This window comes from Dromaius novaehollandiae, chromosome 16 (genome assembly GCF_036370855.1).
Source record: "Dromaius novaehollandiae isolate bDroNov1 chromosome 16, bDroNov1.hap1, whole genome shotgun sequence".
Classification (NCBI taxonomy): Eukaryota; Metazoa; Chordata; class Aves; order Casuariiformes; family Dromaiidae; genus Dromaius; species Dromaius novaehollandiae.
Window position 1 is genome coordinate 10,521,702 of NC_088113.1, and position 14,095 is coordinate 10,535,796.

Consider the following 14,095-nt stretch of genomic DNA (forward strand, 5'->3'; position numbering starts at 1 on the left):
ATATAGAGTCTGACAGGGAGCAATAGAGACGGGGGAAAAATGACACACGCTCAGCCCCACTGCACCTCACTGGACAAAGAGTGAGATTGCAAAAGGGATTCAGTGTGCTGTTGGGGACTGTCCCAGGCTGGAGAGTGTCCCAGTGAGTTCACTGGTCTCTGCTCTTTTCTCCTGGTTGTAACCTGTATTTTCAGCCGGGAGAGGGAGTCAAAGACAGACAAAGACTGGGAAGCCCAGGAGCCCTCAATGCAAAACATGGCCTTTCTCTAGCATGTGGGACTCAGCTCTGCTTTATTTCTGTTCCAGGGTTTCATCCTTCCAAAGCTGAGTATTGCAGTGACACAGTGACTGGCCAATTTATGCAGTCGGAAGAAGTACACAAACACGGCAGCAAGTTTGATGTGTCATAGGTGTTTACCTGCAGAGAGATGATTCAGAGGAGTGGAATATATTGATTTGTCCCCACGCTGATGTTCCAGTTCAGCACTGGTCTGGGTCCAACCAGCTCAGAGCGGGTGCAGCCAGGTGAGAAGGTGCACTAAGCTGGGACTTCAGTGTGGTTGTGTGTGAATTAGACAGGTTTGTAACTCTACTCCCTGCCCTTTTCAGTAGATCATACAATAACTGAGGTTCAGAGACTTCAGGAGGACACAGATGATACATTGCTCCTGTTTCTGTTCTTAAAGCTTCTAGGTACAGAGATCTGAGGCACAAGCGTGAGGCAAGCAGTAAGCTGGGAACTGGGCCTGGTGTCCCAGGGTAGAGGCACAAGCCTAAACCTGGCAGTTGCAGAAGTGTTTCAGAGGAAGCTGTTTCCAGGAAGGAGCGGTCCGGTCCCAAGGGAGGGAGAAGGTGTGTGTTTGGAAGGCAAGTCTGTGGCCTCACAGCTGAAAGGATGGAGATTCCCTGGTGCATCTGATCGCAGCTGATTACTGAAATTAATAGGGGGCAGGGCTGACCTGAGAAAAGGATTAAAACGCTAAACAGCCAGGAAGTACTGGAGTTGCAAACAGGAATTTATGTTGCAAGGTATAAAACCTGCTTGGAATATGCAACACAAACAAAGGAGGAAAAATTAGCAGGGAGATAATTCCCGACCTAGCTGGTTAATAGCTACTGTAATAGTGTGTTAGGGTTAAGCAGGGATATTTGAAAGCACTGATGTGTCAAGAAAGGTTTGTTTTGGGGGACAAGATGGGCAGGAAATAAATGCAAATTTTTAGCAATCAAATTGAGATAAATGTGGAAAAGGATATTGGGACAAGAACAAAAAGAGCCTCAGGCAGGTAAAAGAGAATATGAAAAGTAGAAATGAGAAAACTGTATAGTGAGGAAGGACTAGAGATGAAATATGAACTGGGGATGGCCCCCAAATTAAGTAACTATCTTGTCTCAGTTTTCCTTATGTGGAGAATGCTGAACTGGAGGACAACAGTGGGCGCTGATTGGAAATGAGGAATTCAGGCATCCAGCCAAGTGAAAGGGGGAGTTTTGAAAGTACTGGTACGTGAAATCACAGGTATGGTAGGAAGAGTTTCTATTAATTACTTCTAAGTGGTGTTGGTGTCCTGTGGCTAGAAACCAGTAAAGGCAGAACCTATCTATAAGGAAGCAGAAACAAAACAAAAAAAAAAGGGGGGGGGGGGAACAAACATCCAGGCACTGACAGTCCTCTCTTAGCTGGAAAGTTTTGTCCTTACGCACAGTTGCAGAAGGGGAGGGACAGAATGCACCGTGTGCGTGCAAACCTCCCCAGCTGAGAGGAGAGCAATTGCGCCTACTCTGCCACTTCACTGGCTCCCAAATCTGCAGTGTTTTGCAGGACTTCCAGTCAAGGGTTGTGTTGCCTGACCTTGGAGGCCACGCCTGGAGCCTTGTGGGGGATCCAGCCTTTCTCATGTTCATATCTCGTATCACATGTGATGCATGCTTGTCTCAGCTCTGCTGCTCCTGGTTGCGCCCGTGCCCTGCCGTTGTGTTATAAATGAATGGCTGTTGGGGTTGGTTGATATTTAATGAAGGCCATGTAATACTCTTCATTCATTTACTTATCCAAACAGTCTTAATACCCAGCCTGGGAAAGTTATCTTGGCTTCTTTAAGATTTTCCACCATTAGCAATAAACATTTTACAGTCTTGGCAAGTTGGGTTATTTGTCTGAGGCCGAAAAGAAAGCTTGACTTCAAACAGCATTGCTAGCAGAGAAAGCTTCAAACTGATATTAAATCACTAAACTGCAAACATAACAGTCCTGTAATAAAGATAATCTACATACAGCTCAGCCCAAGAGGGGCTCCAGCCCTTAGGGTGCCGGCTGAGCCTCTGGGCCCCACAGATTATACAGGCCTTTTGGGGTAGCTCCATATTGGAATGGATGTCACTAGTCCTATAGCACTGGGTGAGGCCTGCTCACCACAGGGCCATGGTGTATCTTGGGCCTGATTTTCTGCTATCCCACCAGTCTGGCAACATGAAAAGGGCCCTAGAGGAATGGCAGCCCCTAATAATGCTGCCTGGGCAAGAGCACACTAGTTTGGTGTAAGCCCGCTCCAGACACAGTGCCTGGCTCGTACGGTGCTTGGCTGTGATACGGTCCAGTAGCTATTCCTGGGCTCCTAAGGGCCCTCAGAGGCTGAAGTGACTAAGTGAATATGCCCTAAATTGCTATGAAGATATGTGGTCTCAAAGCCTGGAAGTGCAAACTCCTCCAAGCCAGGCTTCCATGTCTGTTCTTGCCCCGCATCTCGGTTGTGAGAAGGGGATTTCAAAGAAGGCAACTTTAGTTCTGAGGAGTAAATACCGTGTGGCAGATAACTGTCCCAGCTCAGCAACTCCCCCGCCCCCCCCCCCCCCGCTTCCCCCCCACACACAGCAGGCCAGATCCCCATGCAAAGCTATGGAAACAGGCACTAGTATGCAAATGCATACAAATCCACAGCATCTGCCTGGAAGCAGCTGTACACAGGCAGACACCCCCACCCAGACATACAAAGTCGTGCAAATGTGCAGTTAGACAGCCCTGGCAATCAATAAGCCAAGTGCACAGTGCAACACAGACACGTGGCCGTGTCTAGCCCAGGGTCTGAGAGAAGACTCACCCCTCTCCTTGGCTTTACTAGCGTCAAGACTTGCAGTGTTTTTGCAAAAGCTTGGTGAGGAATGTGGTTGGCAGGGCTTCTGAATGTCTTAAATATTACGGGTTTTCTGTAGCTTAATTTACTCTGAACTGAGACAGTGTTTTCCCAGTCTTTCATCACATTTTGAAAGCAGTTGTCTCCATGGTAGGATGGGTCTCTGGAAGGATTAGCCCTCCTGGGGGCAGTGAACATGCTGCTCAGGAACCTGTGTTTCTTGCCAGCACTTTCATGGCAATGGCTGCAGAGCTGCTGTTAGAGCAGTAGAAGCGCTCTGTTTCGCTACTACAAGAATCCAATCTGTAACGGTGTGAGACTCCTTTTCGGGGCAGAGGGAGGGAGGCACTGCTGTCCCCTGGGGTGGTCTGGGCACCTTTGCTCTGGAGACTTTCAGCCTGGCACCTTCACAAGCCCACGCTGCAGTGGGAAGCAGGGAAGCAGGATTGGGTGTTGCAGTAACCCCTAGTCAGGATCTCAGTCATTGCACAGCTTTGGGGTGAGGGAATGCAGCTGCATGGCGGGCTATGAGGAGAGGAGTCGCACTGTGCACAGGAAATAATCGAATTTCAGTAGAAATGGAAGAACCTGCAGTACTGGAGCTGTCTCCATTGCCTCTTCCATGGGAATGCAGCACAGCCAGTCTCTGGTATGCTGTCCTGGGAAGAGGGTGCCACTCAGAGGCATTTAATCCCATAGGTTAAGGTGATTTTAAGAGAGAGCTGAAAACCATTTGGAGCAGAGAATCCCAAAGGTTGTTCTTCATCTGTACCAGAACCCTTTGTGGGGAAGGAAACACTGTCAATCAGAAGCAGGGACTCTGGCACCAAGGTTTCTCTTGCTGCTTCTGCCCTTAACTTTTTTCTCAGTTGCTTGTCATCTTAGCTGGTTCATGAGCTGGGGACCTCCACTTCTCAAAGTACTGTGCCTGTTTAGGTGGGCCTTTAAGAATCTGTATCCTCTGCAAATCAGCTCTGAGTAGAGCCTATCATATGCATGAACTAGCTGGGCTCCATGTCTGCAGTTAATGGTAATACTCAGCCATGGGCAGGATTAATTAATGGGTGTTTTTAAAGTACAGTGAGGTTTTGGAGAGTTCTAGAGAAGGACAGAGAAGTATGTTATTGAGTTATTTTATTGTAAAGATTTTCCCGGTCAGTGAGCGGGAACAGGTCATGTTCCAGCCAAGACTAACACCTGGGCTAGCAGCTGCAGCAAGGAATTATAGTCCAGCTTGTGGTGCTTTCTGCTGTAGGTGAATATCCAGACATATGCCTCAGGCAGTTTCTGCACTGCTTATTGCACCTGTGGCAGTATCTAGGAGTGAAGACAGGGAATCACAACAGCTCCCTCAGACCAGAGTTGTCTGGATGTGGGTCAGCAGGGTCAGAAAGGCTCCCTTGTCTTCATATGTCCAGGGGATTGCTGGGACTACACATCCCAGCAAGGCAGCACTGCCAGATGCCAGGAACCACAATGGATCATGGCCTGGGGGACCGGCAGCCTGGCATAGCCCATACTTTCTTCTCCAAGTAATCTCCCAAGTTAGGGGTGGCCCTCAGGTCTCTGAAAGCTGATGAAGCAGCCAAGGTCAGGGAAATCTGGTATCACCCCAGGTCCAGAACCAGAGCAAGCCATGGAAATATGGTTCCCAAAGATCTTCCTTCCCAAGACTCAGGTCTGGCTCAGAGCTGTTCTCCTCCACTGCTTTAATTGGGAGTGCTCCATTGACTCCAGCAGCCTCTTCTATTTTACATGGGACACTGAATTAAAGGAATTCACTGCAAAACTTGTTGGTGCCAAGCTCTCCTGTTCACTCCACACATAATGAAGCTGGCAGTGTATTGCCATTTTTATTGGCTTGGCTGACAATTTTTAAGGTGCTAGGTGTGTTTATGACTGTCAGTGTCACACCTTAATTAGGAATGGGGAGAGGGATGTTAAACATACCCACACCTTACCTTTCCTCCTCCAGCCTTTCTGGATGGAAAGGGACCATGCAGTGCATGGCCTGGATTCCCAAATTGGTTGGTGATATTTGCACTCAGCCTTGAAGAAATTGGACAGCCTGGCACTCAGAACTGCCTGGCTCAGCAGTGCCACGTCGCTGAGCTGTCTCTGCTGCCTCTTGTTTCTCGTGACTATCTGTGCCTGTGTGTGTACTTGCAATTTTAATAGCAGCAATAGTTGCTTTTCTCAGAGATGATATACAGGCCATAAAACTTGTTTGCCATTCTTTTTTTTTTTTTTTTCCACTGAGATATGAAAGCTCTGGAAGAAGTTCCAAAGCCTGTTGGCTATTTCGGATCAGGGTTATGTAAGGAATATAAAAATGCATTTCAGAGTAGCCAGAGTACCTAAAAATGCTGCTTTCACAGATCTTTGCTTGGATCTCATGAAAAGATCTTGCAGCTGGATATATTGCTCTCCAAGAAAATATCCTTAATCTAAATAGCAAGCACAGAAGACGATAGTAAAAAAACCTCCTATCCAAAAATAGTGTAAGCAGGTTGTCTCTCAAAGGCCAATGTCAGCTGTCCTTACAGTAGCCATCTCCTGTGAAGACATCGCCTGTGGACTCCACAGAGCCCAGCAGGGTAAAACACAGCCCATTTGTGGCAAGATTAGTGTCTCAGGGCAGTTCCAGGCTGTGACAGAAGCGGGAAACGTTGTGACTGAGAACACCACTTAAGGACAAGGTTGTCTCTGGAGCAATTTGTGGTTTTTTTCCAAGTGAGCTGAATCCAGCAATGAGAAACCTCCTGTAGGGACTGTGCTGATTTAAGATTAACCAGGTAAAGGGCAACCTTGATAGAGCAGTTTATGGGAAGGAATCCAGGAGAATTTATTGCTTCAAAGATTTGATATTGCGTATGTGAAATTATTAGGGCATACACCTAGGTAAAATCAGTCAGGGTTCTTGTGGCAGGCATAGTGAGTCCTGGGGTCTATTTCACATCATCAGAGGCAAGGAACTAATTCCTTTTCCTTCTCCTGACTGGACTAACCACTCTGTCTCTGTGTCTGTGCTGAGATAATGCATGTCCTGCAACTGCCTTTGCTGACCTTGGTCTGGAATTCAGCTGTGGTGTTGGGGCTCTGGATGTTCAGCTAGGGAAGGTCCCCAAGTAGCGAAGGCACGTTAAATGTGGTCTGTCCTGTTCTTTTGGGTCCTGACCCTGGGATGGAGACAAACTCTTAAGAGCTGTCTCCACACAGTCCTCAAACACAGCTCTGAATCTCATACCTACGTCTCATACCTGCTGACAGTTTTCACCAGCATGACTGTCACTGGATGTGCAAGGAGGCTCATGGTGCAAGTAGCAGGGTAGAAAATTGGGCTGCTTCTCAAACCCTTGTAACTGGGATGAGACTGCCCAACTCATTGCACATCAGGGTGGGGGCACATAAGAGGAATCTCCTGCAGATCAGAACTGAAAGTGCTAGATATTGATCTTTGCCAGATACTTAATCTTTACAGCAATCTAGACCTCTTTCCCCTCATCCCATTATCTTCCTGGGCATGCTACAGCTTAGAGCAGGCTCCTGTGATCAGCAGAGCAGATCATTAAGAGCCTTCTCTAATTGTCAGTATATTTCTTCACCTTTACAGCTGGTGACAAATTGACTTTCACCTTCTCATCTTACTGTGCCCAGTTGGCTGCACCTGCTGTCAGCAGTAGGTTGGCTGGGTGTGAACCAAAGGAGAATCATCACTCCAAAATGCTCAGAAATTACCTTTAAAATACAAGAGGGACTTAAAAATGAACAGGTTAAAAATGCTAATAGCACATTTTGGCTTCCTTTGCTTGGCTTTCAGAGTGTGGTTACTTTAAGTCTTTAAGCTCTCTGGAATCATGAAAGTAAACATTTATTCTTCTTGTTTGTTTTTCTTAAATGAAAATTGGGGCTCTCATTCAGTCTTATGATTCCAGCACATATGGCTTCAGGACAGACACCAGCTAACGTTAAGCTTGCCATGAAATAGTGACAGCTGGCAACAGCATCAAACACTTGTTTGGGCTTTCTCCTCAATACACATATGCTTTGTGCTCAGACCAACAGCGGGGTGAGCCCTTTGCTTAAAAAAAATCCTTCCAGAAGAAAGAAATCCATCTGCCTGGGAAAAGTTAGAAAATATTTTTGTATTTATTTCTTCTTTTTTTTTTTATGAATACAAACTCTAGTGAAGAAATATTCCTCTGTTTCCATTGGAAGGCAGTAACCAGCAAAAATTAATGTACAGCATGGAGGAATGCTTGGTGCAAATGGACCAAAAAGGATTCCCCACAAAGTATCTCTACAAACGGGAAAAAAGGTTGCTGCAGTTGGAAAAGACAGCCTGGTTATTATGGGGTTTTTTTTTTCATTTAATTTCCTGATTATGAATAATCAATGTGATTTACAAAATAATTTACAGAAAATGATTGGATACATCATTGCAATAAATTACTCAGTATAATGCCACCAGCTTTGAGGAAAAAATACAATACTTTTGACACCATCAGCACAGGGCCAGGTGTTTCATTTTTGCATTGGAAATCAAGGGACAGATCTGTAGCTCTTCTGGTTAGACTAGCTCAGATTTATCCCTGCCAGGGACTTCTCCCAGACCTTTTTGGCAGTTGTGATTCCACCAACTTCATCTTCCCACAAGGCCAGGACCCCACAGAAACATAGTCTGGGGTTGGTTAGAGCTGCTATTGCCCCAGAATAAAATGCTTTGAGTTCTGATGGAGAGGGAAACTGCAGGGCTATTTTCCTTCTTGCTCGATTTTCCCGGGCACAGATACCATGCATCTGCTGTCTGTCTTCCCTCGTAAAAACTTGTTCCAAGTTTTCCTGGAACCTTTACCATAGTGCTGCCAAAAATGAATCAGGCAGTGCTTGAGGACAGAGGGACCTCCCCGAGGCCTGAAGTCGGGCAGGGTTCTGTCAGCTCCAGCGCTGCTGTCTCCTGGAGAGGCAAATGCTGGGCATGGGGTGGGCTGCTTTCCTGACTTCGGGATAAACCAAACATGAAGTCTGCAAGGTTTCAGCACTGACAGACTTCAGTGAGCAAAGAAGACATGTATGCAAAGAGAAATAGGGATTGCGGCAGGGGGGTGCAGGCCCAAGGATGGCAAAGACCTATGGCAGGTACAGACCCAAGAGGTTCAAGTGAGACAGTGACTGTAGTTCTTCCCAGTAGGACTTGAAGCTTTATGGTTTGAGGTTATTGCCCTCAAACCCTCTGAGGTCTGAAGGGGTCATAATGAATTCTTATCAAACTATAAAGCCCCATAAATCTGTATCAGCCGCTCACTCTAAGTAGAGGGAGTGGCGCTGGACCGGACCAGGTAGATTATATGGCATGTGCTAGCATTAAAGCTCTGTCTGAACTGAAATCCCAGGTCACAACACTCCCAGCATTTGGGCAGCCTGAGACCTTAGTGCAGTCTGTGAGGCTTGGACTCTTGTCACCCTCACAGACTTCTCCCCTTCATTTACCCTTTCTCCCTACTCCCTTCCCAAAAGGCATCAGAAGAGCTTCCTTTGTTGATGAATTTGAGAAGCAATAGAGGGGCCAGTGATATTTTGGGCAGAGCAGCTTACAGCCAGCCTGGGTGGGGATGACCCCATCCCATTAGCTGAAAACTCATGAATCTCACAGTCCCCTCAACTTTCCAGGCGAGGCAGCATGTAGGCAGTGGCAGTGTAAGGTAAGGATCTGGCAGTGATTGCCTCCTCTGAGCTCTGTGGTGGGAGGGTACTCATGTACAGGAATAACAAAACCCCTCAAAAGGCAGAAGGATCCAAATAATGAAGGATCCTGGTGGGCCAGACTTTGCCCCAGTATCAGCTAAAAGATGTGTTAGACCTGGCTGGGGGTTTACACTGCTGGAGGGTGACACCATGCAAAGATCTGGGACGTGAGCCAAGGCTGAGGAGCGATACTGTCAGTGCTGCCTGGGCAAACCCCAGTGTGCTTCACCTGCAGTGATGCCTCCCAGGGAGTTTCCAGCTCTGTGAAATCTGGCTGGACTGAAGGCTATCTGGGAAACTGGCAGGGCTGGGGAAGCAAACCGCCCCATCATGCAGCGCAGCATCCTTGTTTGGGGAATAACTTGTTTGCCTGGTCTGTGTGTGCTGAACCAACTCTGAGAGATGGCAATGGAGAGACAGCCAGCTGCACTGTCCCAGCTGGCCACTGCAGCTCCCTGCTGAGGGAGGCAGAAATCTGGGCTTCTTATAAGCAATGAGAATTTCAGTAAGGCTTCAACCCTAGTTCTGTGACTTGGGGCTGCCCATGGCACGTGCTATCCATAGCTGCAGGAAGACAGCTTTTGGTGGTGGTGGTCTAGTCCAATAAGCAAGTCTGTGTGTCTGTGCCCCAGGACCTCTCGATGGTTCTCTTTTCACAATGACAGAGACAGTTCGGGCTTTTCTCCCACACAGTCTTCTGAAAGAGGCCATCTGGTCTGCAGATTGCTAGATGACCTCCTGTTTGGTGATGGTAGGTTGTGGGATGGAGGTGGGCTGTTTTGCCACAGTTGCAATGGCTCCAGGCAGTAGCTTGTATTGTTCTGGCCCTGAGCCTGCAGGTGGAGATGGCTGTGGAGTCTCTGGAGTAGCTACAGAGAGAAACAAAATTAGAAGGGCAGCATGGACTTGAAAGCACTGGGATCTAATCCTCACTCATGTGAGGTTCAGGTGTAAGCAAGACAAAGGCTCTGTAGCAAAAACATGGGTTCTGATGGCTTGTATATTTGTTGCAACGGAGCCCTAACACAGGTCCACACACAGTCCTCCCAGTTAGGTGCCCTAGAAGAGCACAAAATGACCTGTTCTGGCCATATGTTTGATCAGCTGGGGTTGTCTCACCCCCAAATTCCCAGGTGGTGGCCCTGCATCATGGATCTGATTCTCCTGTGTTTTTGCAGAGGGCAAAATGAGATATGTTTGAACCATTCAGGGGAAGGGGAGCCTTTCCACTGATTCCAGTAGGCACTGGATGGGACCATTAGTTCCTAAATTTACAGCTATGTAAAAGTTACAGTCTGCCAGGGAACATCTTGTTGAATCAGTTAATCTTGCCTAATTTGATCTGACCCACTTCTCTATTTGTCTTTCCATCCTTTCTGCATAGGAATTTCTCACACACTCATTATCAGAGACTGTCTTGTATGGAAATTTCCTTGCAAGGTAGAAACTACCTCCATAGGAACACTGGAAGGCTCACAGTTTCTCCTGAGAGCTGTCAGTCACTCTGGTGATACTCACACATCTGCCCGTTGTGCATCTGAGGAGGCATTGTGTTGGCCACAATGACATTTGTTCCCAGGTTCTCCTGGATCAGATGAGGATGCAGAGGGTGGTGAGCATGCGGCGTTTCACTTGATGACCCTAAAACCATGCATATAACATTACCATGATGGCAGGAGACAGGTCAGATGGGCATAGACCCACTACACCAAAATGTCCAAGCCTCAGTAACTGTGCATGAACTGCTTGTATGTTTGTGATTGGAACACATCCTTCCCATCTTCCATGAACATCTTGGGCTCAGTTCCCCTGCCTGCTGCCTGTATTTCCTCTTACAGAGAATTATGTTCCTCTCCTCCTGAGTCACATCACACAAAGAAGAGCACAGTGGCAACTTCTCATTTTGTTTTGTCCCACTGGATGCTTTTAGTAGAAAATCTGGGCATTCTTTCAACCAAACCTTTCAAGCCCTTTTTTTCTGATGGATCCCTTCTGACACAGAGGAGAGTTAGTGAAATGGCTGGCTGGTACGTGTTTGGGAGTTGCACAGCAAAACTCATCTACATGCTGAGGCCTGGGGATGCCTCTCCACAAATAGATGCACAGCTGTTTAGATGAATAGCAATGGAGCACCCTTTGTTATCACTGTACAAGTGGCAGGGCTGAGGGCTAGTCAAGGGCTGACCTGCACACAGTCTGGGACTCTGTCTTGTTCAGCTGGGTAGTGGCAGCAATGGAGAGTCCTAAGGGGATGGTGATTGGGGAGCACTGAGATGCCTCTTGCAGGACCCTCAAGTACTCACCTCCCAGCAGCATCTCCTGCAGCAGGTTGTCTATCTTAGCCATCCCGAAGAGCTTGACAAACTGGATCTGCTCTATCATCTGCCAGGTAATGCTCTGCAGCACGGGCAGCAGCAGCAGCAGCTCCCCGAAGCGGCCCCGTGAGTCGTACTGCCGGTCATTGATGTAGTCCTCCAGGCTGACCTGCACCTGATACCGCATCCGCTTGATCTTGGAGGGGTCGCTCAGTCCTTTGGCATCTGAAACAATCCACAGAGCAAACTGTCCAGGCTGCTTCCCTAGGAACTGCCTTTCAGTAATAGCGTGAGCTCTAGGCTCAGGCTGAGGTGTGCTGTCTCTGATTGTGTATATGCTGCTACAGATATTTTTCCTCTTCTTAGGCTGACTTCTCCCCTGTAGCTAAGAACAGTTTTGCCCAGAGAGGAGACCAGGTAGCATTTACATAACTCAGCACCAGTCACTATAACCCAGACTAGTCCCCCTTGACGGTGACCATCATCTGCTGCAAGCTGGAGCATACCTGGGTCAAAGAAGATGATGGCTTTCAAGCAGGCATACTCATTATCATCTATCTGCAGCTCCTGGAATGGAAGGACCAGCTCATCCAGGATGCGGATGGCCACGCGGCTCACCTCCAGCAGTTCGGGGCAGTTCCGTGGGATGATGTGGTCATTTCCTTTAGATAAGCAGTACAGAGACCATCACCCTGTCATTGCCTAAGACTTACCAAAGGTGGCAAGGGCTTCCAAACTTTCTAAACCCAGAAAACCAATGTTGAGATGATTTTGGGGTGGGGGTAGTAGCTGGGTCCCAGGAATTTCTCACTTCTGCCCATTCCCTAGCACTGCCCACCAGAAATGCTGATCTGTGATGCCAGAACAGCCTCTCCTTATTCAATCACAGGGCTGATAGGAGTCACTCAAGCGAGGAAAAGCTGACTGAGGAGCAAGAGCCTCTTTCTCAATTCCAGCATGGCCTGCTTACACAAACCTGGCACAGCAGCATGAATGTGCATAGTCCCCCACCTTTGCCAGAGCAGCATGCCGTGACCTTGATGTGAAGTGAGCCAAGCCTAGCTACACGCCAAGGTGGTGCTAGACTTTCTAAAACACAGATGCTCAAGCCACTATCCTGCAAAAAGGCTGCCCACCCTCTCCTCCAGCCCCTGGAAGGGATGCTTAGTAGAAGCAGACTGGTGGAGGGCAGAAGTGCACTCTTTACCTAGCAGCAAGACGTCCTTGAACACCATGGACCTCTTGGCAGCTCCCAGTAACAGATGTTCCCCTGCATGTGCTCGCAGCAGTGCCACCTGCAAGGGCAGGGACAAGTTATTTCTGTGATGGCAGCAGAGAGACAGAGAGAAGGCTCCAATTTCATGTGAACAGGAGAGAAATCCCAGCACTCCTGTATGGCACTTAAGGTTGTGGGGTGAGATCCCCTTTCCAGTTACATGCCCGAAGTCAGAGGAAGAAGCCAAAAAATGGTTTATTCCTGTGTATAAACAACTCTGGTCCAGGACTGGAGGCCAAGGAATGAGTCTCCCCAAGGCATCTGTGTGAAGGGACACTACACCTTTCACTTTATCTCATGGGAGTGAGGAGGATGGTTGCTGCACCTCCAGGCAGCGCCCCTCTCCCACTGAAATGAGTCTTATGGGGACCCATGTCCCATCGGCAGGTGGGATCACCTTCTGGTCATTTGTTCCCTCATTGACAATGGACATTCAGGCCAGGGAAGCTAGAGGGGTGTTTTTCTGCACTGATGTTAATGATTGAAGTGTTTCATTTTACACCCCTCAGTGGTTCCTGAGAATGTTCTGAATCTTTTGCCCTCCTTCGGTTAAAAATTTCAAAGATTTAGGCAGAAACAGAAGTTAACAATTGGACAGCCTGACATGGAGGCTTCTTAATGTCCAGCCAGAAACCTCTGCTGAAGAAAACAATTATTAAACATTAATGGAAAGATTCTGAAAAACGTGTCCTGATGGGAATGGTCCCGTTTTCTAGTGCATTATCTCTCAGCATCAGACAAAGCCAAGAGAAGTCCTACCCTGCCAGAAATGTCAGGAGAATGCATCATCCATGGTACAGAACTGATTAGAAAAGATGCTGATATCTGAGAGAGATTTTTTTGAGACGGCGTAAAAGAGTTATGCAAAATAAACAAAGTGGAGATCCTCGCAAAAAGACTACGCACACATGATGTTTTGGAACCCTTATCTATATGCCAAAATCTAGCCTCTCTCTATCACTATCCAAACAGGGGTGGATGTGTTAACTGAGGCTGCTCATGATTACCAAAGCTGCACAAAACTGAGCTTTCCCATCTGCTGAGTATTTGAGAAGGTTGGAAAAAGTGGAGCTCCCAAGGGAAAGCAAAGCTCTCATTAGAGACTTCCTACTTAATGCAAATTCAGGAAAAGCTCAGTTTGGATCCACCATTTTTGTTTCCATACAATTCACTTGTTTGAGTGTGGTTTAAATATATTACTTTAACAAAGCAAAACCATTCATTTGATATTTGTTCTTTCAGTGATTAACCTCAGATACATCATTCTATTGTGAACCAGAATAAATATAAAAGTTGTAGCTGAACCAAGTAGAACTTTAACCTTGAAATGAAATGGCTTTGCCCCACCAAAGCAAGTACTTTGACATTTGGGTGCAGAGGAAAAACAAGGTGTTGAATATGACCTTTCCTGTAAAAACATTGGCAGAGATGGTTCATTCTCAAGCAACATTTTAATGGCAATGTAACAGTATTTCCCAACATTAAATGTTCCCACTGGAGATGTCTTGCCAGTTCTCATGCCCCTTGGGCAAATTGGCTTGCACGTATTTCTGTTCGTCCCTGCTTCCTGGCACTTCTGTCCTCCTTCCTGCATTCCCCTGAGTATCTGTTGTCTCTGTTCTCACACA

The 14,095-nt window shown here is 47.3% G+C and overlaps 1 protein-coding gene and 1 long non-coding RNA gene across 7 annotated transcripts in view; one reads left to right on the forward strand and one right to left on the reverse strand.

Annotated features, from left to right (window-relative positions):
- LOC112979070 (uncharacterized) overlaps positions 1 to 14,095 on the forward strand; it is a 40,250-nt gene that overhangs the window by 1,694 nt on the left and 24,461 nt on the right. For 2 of the 4 annotated variants that reach the window (XR_010391878.1, XR_010391877.1), the window contains exons 2-3: positions 307 to 525; positions 1,397 to 1,519. This is a non-coding gene — a long non-coding RNA (uncharacterized LOC112979070). Of the gene's footprint in view, positions 1 to 306; positions 580 to 686; positions 853 to 1,396; positions 1,520 to 11,265; positions 13,967 to 14,095 lie in introns of those variants that run through there. The other 2 variants (XR_010391879.1, XR_003258082.2) reach the window with 2 other exon arrangements.
- Positions 7,257 to 14,095, reverse strand: part of HNF4A (hepatocyte nuclear factor 4 alpha) — a 40,942-nt gene continuing 34,103 nt past the window's right edge. For all 3 annotated transcript variants that reach the window (XM_064521440.1, XM_026092962.2, XM_026092961.2), the window contains exons 6-10: positions 12,399 to 12,486; positions 11,698 to 11,853; positions 11,180 to 11,416; positions 10,395 to 10,517; positions 7,257 to 9,745 (exon numbers count right to left, since the gene is read on the reverse strand). In XM_064521440.1, coding sequence (XP_064377510.1) covers positions 9,603 to 9,745; positions 10,395 to 10,517; positions 11,180 to 11,416; positions 11,698 to 11,853; positions 12,399 to 12,486 — 747 coding nt within the window. In that variant the 3' untranslated portion in view covers positions 7,257 to 9,602. The remainder of the gene's footprint in view (positions 9,746 to 10,394; positions 10,518 to 11,179; positions 11,417 to 11,697; positions 11,854 to 12,398; positions 12,487 to 14,095) is intronic.